A 9994-nucleotide genomic window follows, 5' to 3' on the forward strand; every position below is an offset into this window, starting at 1 on the left:
GAACAATCAGAAAGCATGAAGACAATCTCTACGAGGTTGTAAAGCAGGGGGGAAATAAAAGTTTCACTTCTACAGTTCTATATGTATTTCAAGTACAGTATAATGCACCCGTATTGTCTCAACTGCAGTTACAAACACTCTGGTAAAAACGAACAGGAACTCAGATCTCATGAAAAGCAAATCACATTCTGGAGACGAATTCAAGCTGCCAGCCACAGAAAGTAAATCAGCACTCAATACCATGAGAACTAAATAAGATATAAGTTATATTTAAGGGTAAATGCTCCAGCCCTTAGGCACTCTACTGTCTAAGGAAGCCAATTTAGGATGGTAATACATCACCTGTATTGGAGATCCACGTATGGAGCTGCACAGGTCTGCTCAACGAGGTCATCTAGTGGACAATATAATGATCTATCAATTAACCAGAAAGACAACTTAGAAACAACGTCATAGAAGGGGAACTTCGGAAACCTTCATGATAAGATAATAAGAAAGAAATATAAATAATCGGATCAGTTAATGCACTAAACCTGGTATTTCTTCCAAGTGTAACATCACTTAAATTCGCCTTTCAAGCAAAACAGAGTCTAAAATAAAAATTACAATCTCAATATTCATAAAGGACCAAAAAAACAAACGCCTATCAAGACTGTACTGAGCCACCAAAAGAAAATTTCCAGTGGATTAGGAAACAAACACATTCCCAGGAAAGGGAAGACAATTATTACCAGACAGTTTAGCAGGTAGGTCAGCAAAAAGTTGAAGTCAAGACACTAGCTCAGGAAACCCTCTTTTATGCAATTCAGCTGCCAGAGGTAAAGATAGACTACATTAAATATCCATCAACAACACATCCACAATAAACACTTAGTTCTAGATAGATAAAGCAAGCTGAAAAAAAAGGACTATTAGGACAAGAATAACAGCTTAATAATGTCCAAAAGCAGCAAGAATCTTAATGACTGATGCCCTTTTTTGCTCTAAGAGACTCAAGCGCCTTCTCCCGCAGCTCAATCTCAAGTCTTTTCTGCAAGGACTCTGACTCCTCGATCTGATGTCTATGTCGATCCTCCTTCCTCAGATGTTCATCATCAGAAGCACGACTATCAGGATTCCTCTCTGTATCTGAAGGCAAAGATATGGCATTAGCTGACTTCGATTTTAGTTTCTGGGCACGTCTTTCTTCCTTTCTGCGTCGCCTCTCCTCCCGCCGGCGACGCTTCTCCTCTTTCTTCAATCTTCTCTCCTCTTTCCTCCTCTTTTTAGCCTCCTTCCTATCCTCAAGATCAGAATCGAAACTATCATCTGACGATGACTCATATCTATCAGACCTCTTATGCTTTCTTTTTTCCTTAACTTTAGCTCTACGCTTTTCACTTTCCTCGAAACCAGAACCCTCATTACTACTTAGATCATTCTGCTCAACTTTCCTTGATGAAGTTAGGGGAGCTTCTGCCTCAACATGTAGCTCTTTGCCCTTGGTAACGTTTGTGTGAGACAGGTTTTCCTTATCTGCTTTGAAACCCTCCCCATCATATGATTCCCTCACCCTCTTAACTGAATGAGCGTGTCTATGAGTTGATGGCGACTTTTGTTGATCCAGTTCCTTTGTGTTCTCCATCCTTCCGGAAAAATTTTCACTGAGGTACAAATATAGACAAGCATTTTGTTTTAATACCTCTACAAATTACACATGCAGGAAATATTCATTTAAATCTGCCAAAATCAGAAAAGCAATTGTAAACCTCTTAATCACTTCATTTCGCTTTCTCGACTCCATGCGATCTGATCGGCTATGAATTTCAGAAACCTTTTTCTCATCCCACCCCTTTCCAAGATCTTTATATTGATCGGGTGTTGTTGGAATTTTTCTTGAAGACCCAGGCTTATGCTCAAAAGCCTCCCTGAACCACAGCAATCCAGCAAAAAAGAAAAAGAATATATTACTCAAAAATATCCATGGACAAGATAACATCTTAGATTCTCAATGATGATTTTTTCATTACTAACCTTGACTGGTTCATTTCTTTATCATCTGCAATTTTCTCAGAAATGTCCGAACCAACTTTGTGCTCCCTCAATTTCCTTGGACTAGGGCTGTCAGTGTCAGTTGTCTTTCTCTCCCTCCGGTTCAAAGTACTCCTTGGCCTATAGTAATGAAATAAAAACATTAAGATTCAACGAACAAATTCATGAAGCACTAGCAGAACTACAGTCTTCATAAGGAAATCATATACCCTCTATCTTCACAAGGACTCCTTTCCCTTTTAGTTGGTGGAGATTCTGAGTCGGATCTGGAGCGATGTGGAGGTTCTGGAACAGATGGTAACCAGCTTAGCTGAGGAGGCAAAGGCGGCTCTTTTTCTCGTGAATCCTTACGGTCGTATATATCCTTCTGTGGTGACCTAGAAGAAATAGGATGACTACGTTCCAAAGATCTTGATCCTTTATGGGCCTCAGCTTTTAATGGAGGAGCATGTCGAACAGGGGAGTATTTCTCACGGCTCCTATAACGGTGTATTAGCATCAAACATAGCAAGATATAGAAACAGAAATTCCATGCATCAAAAACTTCTGTACTCTATCTATGAGACAAAGCAATCCAGTATTTTCAATGATCAGAGAAAACACAAGACAAGCGTAAGCATACCAGGCAGCTAACAACACTGGCTAGCTAGCACAACAAGCATCAATAAAAAAATCTTTAGGAAAGATGAGAGTTGATAAGTGTTTACCTTATCCTTTCCCGAGGAGATCGAACTGGTGACCTCTCATTCTTCGATATTCTCTTTCTGATTGGTGTAGGAGACCTGCGGTAAATGGGTGAGGGAGAAAGTGATTCTTGAGGTGAAAGGGACCTTCTGGCAGGGGTTAAGGATCTCTTGCTACCAGAAATGGAGGATTTTCGTTGAACTAAAACTGGAGAACTTCGCCGAGGACTCAATGGAGATCGGTGGTACCCCCGACTCACTAGAGAAGGGGACCTACGTTGCGTTGGAGAAGGTGTCCTGCGTCGAAGCGGTGATCGACGTCTAATAGGTGACCTTGATCTGTATCGCACTGGTGAGCGTCTTCTTGGAGACCTTGACCTACTCCACCTAGGGGATCGTGATCTACGCCGAATGGGAGACCTCGATCTACGTCGAAGCGGAGACCTTGATCTGCGTCGGAATGGTGACCTCGATCTACGTCGGAATGGAGAATGTCGTCGGTATCGCGAAGGAGAAGGTGACCTTCGACGTACTCGGGAGGTTGATCTTCGCCTATGCCTTGGTGGAGAAAGGGATCGTCGAGGTGAATGTTTCCTCCGAGGTGAAACAGAACTCCTTGGTGGAGAGCGATATACCCTTTTAGATGAAAGGGAGCGACCTCTGCTTTCTTCAGGAGATCCGGAAGTACTTCGTGACCTGCGCCTTTCACTTTAAAAGATATTTAACAAGCAATCATCAAGTTAGTGAAAGCAAAAGTAAAAGTAGAAATCACATATAATCAATTAAGCACAAAAGGGAGAAAATTTTCAAAAAAATAAAGAAGCTTAATGGAGAACATACCCAGAGTAACTCCTCGAATTGGAGAATGACTTGCTGATTGACCTTGATCTCCTGCACAATACCCAAAGAATTCAATTAATGCTATTCTATGGTTAGTAACCCCCAAGAAATACAAAAATTTATACCTGGGGGAGGGTGAATGATCTGCTGAACGTGGGGATTTAGAGACCCTGCACAACAAAAAGGATATGGAGGATGAAATGAACCAGGCAGATAAGTACTACAATTATGTTTTCCAAGATTGATAACATACAAAGGTTAAGTGTTAGAGAAGGTTATTTGGTATTAATTTATACACTCTCAGATCCAAAAGATCAATCGAGTTCTGTTACAGGGTGTGGCTGGATCAGTTTCAGAGGAAGAGAAGGTCAAGCCACTATTAGCATAGGGTGAAGTAAATGCCCCTAAAGCTTTATAAGCAAAAGAGCAGGGTGAACAGATAAACTTTGAAGATAAAAAGTGCAACAAAAGGAACAACCTCTCCCTTGCGGACTATAAATAAGAAAGACCCTTCTTTTTCTTCTCTTTGATCTATTATAATAATTATCACCTGGTTTGCTATCCAGTTACAGTGTTGCCTAATTTATTGAATGTTGGAGAGTTGGAAGTTCATAAGCATTGACATTTAGCATATGCAATAAGGTCTCTATAAACCTTGAACAACGAATTTTAATTTCACTTCTAATTTCTATAGAATTTAAGATCTCTTTAAAATAGTAGCCCAACTGTAACCTATGTGACTGGACACGACTACCTCTCAACTGCCAACCAACCTCGGCAGCACAATCATTCTTCCGTGTCTGTGTCCCTTAACCTCTCGATTATGTGCCCAAGGTTTCAATGACTATTCCATGGCTCGAACCGTGAACTATAGGTCGAAAATGTGTCAACGGTCTCAGTGGCTAATTCCACGGCTCCCCACTTCAATAAATTATTTTACTGTAAAAAAAAAAAAAAAAAAACTAGTTGAAATCCTGACCTGTTTCGTACTCTTGAGCCGTTTCTCTCAACAGGGTCTAAATCATCCATCGAGGGCACCTGAAGCTGATGTTTCGGACTTGGCTCCCGTGCAACATTTTTCGCTCTCGAATTGCTTCCATAATCGTCCTACAGTAGTGTGAGGTAAAGGATATGAACCCAAATAATTGCAGAAGCAGGCTGATACCAGGAAACACAAACAAAGGTTAACAAAGAAACTCCAACTTTAGATTTTAAAAAACTCTTTCATGGAAACTATTTAAGTTACCATCTTCTTCCTTTTCTCTTGATCCAGCTCCCTATTCTCTCTCTCCTTTTTCTTCTGAATCTCGCTTGCAATTCGATCCGTCTCAGCCTAGAACAAAAGGATGAAAAAATATTATCAACAAATGGTACTTGAAGACCACTGCCAAAGCGAAAAACACCGAGAAACACCTTCTTCATTCTCATTTCCTCTTCTTTGGCTTCTAGGAACTGCTGAGGAACACCGCTAGCATTGTTCTGTGCACTAAGTAGTAACGCCCAAAGCTCTTTCATAAATTTGCCAGTGTTTCTTTCCATGAATCCAGTAAGTGAAATTTGAAGCTCCTTGCCATTAACTAACTGAAATTCATTAGCTGCACCAGTTTAACTTACTCCTTTTTGTTTAAATTGTTGATAAATAAAATGAAATCAAGCAAACAAGTATACAATGTCTACACCTACCTTTCGTTCAAGAAGGCTATAGATGAAATTGATAAGCACTTCATCTTCAAAACCGATAAGCTCAGTAACTCGCTTAGCAATCCATGGTTTCATTACATCCATCTTCACCTTCGTCATATCCACCTGTCACATTCACATAATAATCAAATACTTATGATGGGTATTCGTATTTCTATTCTAGGGTCCAGAAATTCAAAACAAAATGAAGAAAGTCAGGTTTGCATTCCATGTAGTCGTCACATCCATCTTAACTTTCCACAGGTCCACCTAAACACATAATTCGTACATCAATCAAACAAAAAATAAAGATAAACTAAAGACTAGCCTAAACGAACTCACTAGAGAGTAAACCCCAAAATATATACTCCCTATGTTTCAGTTTGTTTGCCATACTTTCTTTTTTAATCTAGTTTAAAAAAAAAAAATGTCTTTCTTTTTTAGTAACTCTTCAATTCCAACTTTCCACGTGACATATTTAAGAACACAAGACTAAAGGGCATTTTGGTACATTCTAAGTATCTTTAGTTAACCACCACAAAATTCAAAAGTATTCTTTACTTTATTGAACTGAGTGCCAAATCAAAACCATACAAACAAATTAGAACAGAGGGAGTATAAAAAAGAGGAAATAGACGACCAAATGACATAGGAATGCATATAATATATCAATTGAAACGAAAGACGAACCAGATGTTCCAATTCAGGAGCAAACTTCTGAGATTTTAAGAGCTTAGCTTGCTTATTAGAGAAGCGAGTGTCCTGCTCGGCAGACGTGCCCTAATCAAAAGAAGAAAACAAAGCACTTTCAATCTATCTGTCATTCACTTGGATCTAAAACAATCACAAAAAAGAGGAAAACTTACCCGGAAAAACCCGCCCGACATGTTTTAGGGTTTCCTGAGTGACTGAGGAACAGATATTGTACTTCTCTATATTAGTTGTTTTGATTGGAAAAGTTTTTTGATTTGGAAGGATAGGTGCAATCTTAGACCATGGCTAAACGAAGCAAATAAAAGCAATTTTGTACGTCTATATAAGGGCCTCCGGCCTACCCTAAGCCCGTGATCCAACAATCCTTTTTCTCTCCTTTTTTTTTTTTATTTAACTAACTCTATAAACATGTAGTTGCACATTGTTTTCAATCAATCTCAATCATAATTAAAAATATTAAAATAATTATTTGTAATTCTATGTTATTTAAGATAGGGGTTTGAATTAACTCCTCCTGATCGTATTTCTCCCGATTGTATCTACTTAATACTTTTTTGAAATTGATTTTCTCGGTATTTATTTTTACTTCTTTTTCCCATATAGAAAACATGTTATGCCTAAGATTTCAATATTAGAGACTAAGTGACAATATATACAGAAATAAAATTGTTGAAAGTCGTTACTAAACAAAATTACATTATAAGAATATCAATCAGCTTTAAGAATATTTAGTTTTTTTTTTTTTAAATAAGTTGATCACAAAGTCAATATAGTAATTAATATTTTTCTATTAAAAAAATCAAGTACATATATATATGAAAAAGTACATCCAAACAAATCTACATCCCATGAAGAATAAGTTAACGTAAGCTTTAAACGATACTCTAAAAGAAAAAAAATAGAGAGAAACACAGTAGGCAAAAGTTAAGAAAAGGTAAAGTACAAGATGGAATCCAAGTAGAAGTGTTAACTTTCAGTTCGTTAGATAGAATCCAAGTAGAAGTGTATGTTAAATTTCAGTCCAAACGAATTAGGATAGAAGTCAATTAGAATACAAACGATTGTTAAGAATCCAGCTTGAAAAAGAATTCCATCTTGGACAATTATATCCACTAATATGCAAATATTTAAGGGCATAAAAATCAATCAACATGTCAGGGATATTTGGTCAACCAACATTTATATTCATGCTTTTAAAATAATATAGATAAACGGATATCACCAAGCTATTATAAAAAATTAAAAAGAAAAAAAGAAAGAAAAAAAAAAGAATATCACCGGGCAGCATGCCTAGTGATTTTTTATTATAAAGTATAAAAATCAGTTCAATACATAACGAAATGATAAAAGTAAGAACTTGTCAAAATCATGAACTCTAGAATCGATTTAGGACTTATAACTTGTCCTATATTGATTGTACGATGAATCAGTTTAAATCATCGCTTGAGATGGTTGTACATTTACACTGTATCTGTAAGCTTCTAGAATTGCCAATGCATCTGCTTTTGTATTGGATTTGCACCGTATCACTTTAGCTCTGACATAATTCAAGTTTCCTATGGAATTTCTAACACAAAAAGTATGTGAGTTTCCCCTTAGATTTCCTCTTGATGCCCCATTTGTATTGATTTTCGCATATACAATAGGTGGCAACTCCCACAATATTTTTGTTACTCGAATCCTAGGAGAAAAATTTTCCAGCAAGCTGAGAATGTCGAGCCATTTCTTTGGAATATCTTTGAGTAATGGTCTCTTGATTCTGATCAGCATCTCCAGTGTGTGAGTTACTTAATATATCACTTTGTTTGACACTATCCCTCCCCTATGTTTCCTATAATTTCTCCTCTTCCACACTTCCAGATTATAATACAAGGACTAACATGAAAGTATGTGATAAATCCGAGTGCTTTTTGTTTTGATGATTGTCAAACTAATTCAGAACCAGATAGAGACCTTGCGACGATGCGCTCTCGTAGACCATGCATCGTCGACAGAGACAAATTACAGCAAGCGTAAAGCCGAGCTACTCATCGCGCATAAGTCGGCGTTGAGTCGGCCCATGCTTTAGGTCAAACTATTGAACGAATGGTCTCTATCCATCCCACATGCTTCCCACTATATAAACAACATGTTGCAACATATTGTGTATCATTTGGATAACCTAAAAATCACCCAAAAGGTGCAGCCGTCACAAGACTCTCCAAGTGTTCAACAAAGCCAATTATAAACTGAAGGACCTGATTCCAACACTAAAGATGCTTTAGTCTTCTAGTTTGTTTTAAGCTTTGTTTCATGTGCTTAAATTGTAAACCTACTCTTCTCTTTAAGGGAAGCTGTTTGTAGGTAGATCAAAAGTCTTAAAGTCAGCTTATTGGAAGTGTGTTTCCACAAGCTCTTGAGTGGTACACTAGGCTAGAGTTAGTCTAGGTGTATTAGTGGTCCTTAGCTAGAGTTAGCTAAGTGGAGTTGCTTACAATTGGAGTATTACAAGGGTTGAGGGACTATGCGAGTTGGTTCCTAGGTTACATAAGCGTTATTGTAAGTTTGAGGGATTATGGGAGTTAGTTCCTAGCTTATGATAGGGTTGTAACCTGAAGTTGCTCGGTGTAGTGGAGTTGAAATCCTACTGGGGTAGGTCGTGATTTTTAATCCCTTGAGTAAGGAGTTTTCGACGGTAACATCCTGTGTCCTTCATGTTACACTCCTCGTCTTCGTAGTAGTAGAACCTATGGTTTCCTAGTCAGGTATGCCCTTGGAATAGAGACCCGAGCCCGAGTTTGGAGATAGGAAGTGCCTTACCTCGTGTACAAGAGTACCAGTATGCGTTTCGGGTAATTTGCAGAGTTAGAAGTTGAGCGAATCAAGTCGACGCAATCGGAACTGAACCAAAAAAACCTGCAGGACACCAGTCATCGTCGACGGGTCGTCGACATGTTCGACGGACCGTCGACGTGCGGCGTCGATGGGATTCTGCAGCCATGCATCTGTAGGCGCAGGTCGACGGGCAAGTCGACGGACCGTCGACACGTCGACGGGCCGTCGACCCACTCGTCGAACCGGACCGTTGTAGCCTTTTTGGCTTCCAAGTATAAATATGTGAGTCACGACTTCATTTCATATTTTCCTCCTTCCAAAAAAATCGTAAAAACCCTAAAATATTCTCTTCCAATAATTTCCATCATATTAGTGAAGATTTGACAAGACCGGACCCGTAAACCCGAGATAGTGAAGAAGAAAGGTTGCTTGTGGTTTCTTCAAGTCATGGAGTTTAGGGAGTTGAAGTTGAAGTGATTCTTGGGATTCTTGACCCCTCAAGGTATGTAAATGATTTCTACCTTTGTATTTAAGTTGAGTATCAAGAGTTTTAGTGATGCTAAGTAACGAGGGGGTAGTTGTGCAAGTGGTAAGTTGATGAAAGACAAAATAGTAACTTAGGGTTATTTTAAGAGATGATTGGGAATGGATTTGAATATATTTTGATATATAAGTGTTGTTATTGTTGTTATGGTTGGTATTAAAGTCAATGAGGAGTTGAAGGGTTGTTAAGCTTATGAGAGAAATGTTGTCCATGATTCGTTAAGCTCTCTATGTATCTAAAGGAGGTTAGCAAGTGAAGTACATAGTCTAATGCAGGTCTATGTTATCTTAATTGTAGATTTACAAGTCGAGAAGTAGGAGTCGGACGATTTGATATACGTCAAGGTATGTTAAGGCTATCCCTTCCTTCTTTGGCATGATCCTATGATATGATCCTACAAGCGAGTAAGCGAGTCTATATTACTCTCTACTCTTAAGCGTTAAGTATTTCGGTTTTGACATTCATGCACCCCATTATGATTATTCCTTCTGTTCACGGGTCCAGTTTTATGTATACATTTATTCATGCATTACATTCATTTATATATATATATGTATGTTGACCCGTGACCAGAAGGCGTTATATATACAAGTATTATATGTATATAGGTATAGAAAGGAGTAGGCGTTATATACGCGTTACACACTTTCGATCGGTGAATGGGTACTATGATGATGATGATATGAGA

The 9994-nt window shown here is 38.3% G+C and overlaps 1 protein-coding gene across 3 annotated transcripts; it reads right to left on the reverse strand.

Moving 5' to 3' along the window:
• Positions 1-515: 515 nt before the first annotated feature.
• On the reverse strand, positions 516-6237 carry LOC132041683 (uncharacterized). 3 transcript variants are annotated; one of them, XR_009411187.1, is made up of 14 exons: positions 6101-6237; positions 5925-6014; positions 5238-5360; positions 4968-5135; positions 4801-4887; positions 4534-4661; positions 3680-3724; positions 3555-3605; positions 2739-3422; positions 2241-2510; positions 2014-2151; positions 1749-1907; positions 732-1643; positions 516-590 (listed from the first exon to the last, which is right to left on the reverse strand). XR_009411187.1 is itself a non-coding variant. In XM_059432393.1 (13 exons), the coding sequence occupies exons 1-13, from the start codon at positions 6119-6121 to the stop codon at positions 959-961; spliced, it is 2649 nt and encodes an 882-aa protein (XP_059288376.1). In that variant the 5' UTR covers positions 6122-6237; the 3' UTR covers positions 516-958. The 3 variants fall into 3 exon arrangements, 2 of the variants coding, with proteins under 2 accessions (XP_059288376.1, XP_059288377.1); XM_059432393.1 differs by having other exon boundaries at positions 516-1643; XM_059432394.1 differs by having other exon boundaries at positions 516-1643; positions 5238-5504; positions 6101-6150.
• Between the last annotated feature and the right edge of the window lie 3757 nt (positions 6238-9994).

This window comes from Lycium ferocissimum, unplaced genomic scaffold (genome assembly GCF_029784015.1).
Source record: "Lycium ferocissimum isolate CSIRO_LF1 unplaced genomic scaffold, AGI_CSIRO_Lferr_CH_V1 ctg11038, whole genome shotgun sequence".
NCBI classification, from domain to species: domain Eukaryota; kingdom Viridiplantae; phylum Streptophyta; class Magnoliopsida; order Solanales; family Solanaceae; genus Lycium; species Lycium ferocissimum.

Coding starts and splice junctions, on each gene's coding strand:
- LOC132041683 (XM_059432393.1), bottom strand. CDS start 6,121: ATGTCGGGCGGGTTTTTCCGG. Junction 4,662..4,800: donor AAGAGAAAAGGAAGAAGATG/GTAACTTAAATA, acceptor ACACTACTGTAG/GACGATTATGGAAGCAATTC. Junction 3,725..4,533: donor GGCTCAAGAGTACGAAACAG/GTCAGGATTTCA, acceptor TTTGTTGTGCAG/GGTCTCTAAATCCCCACGTT.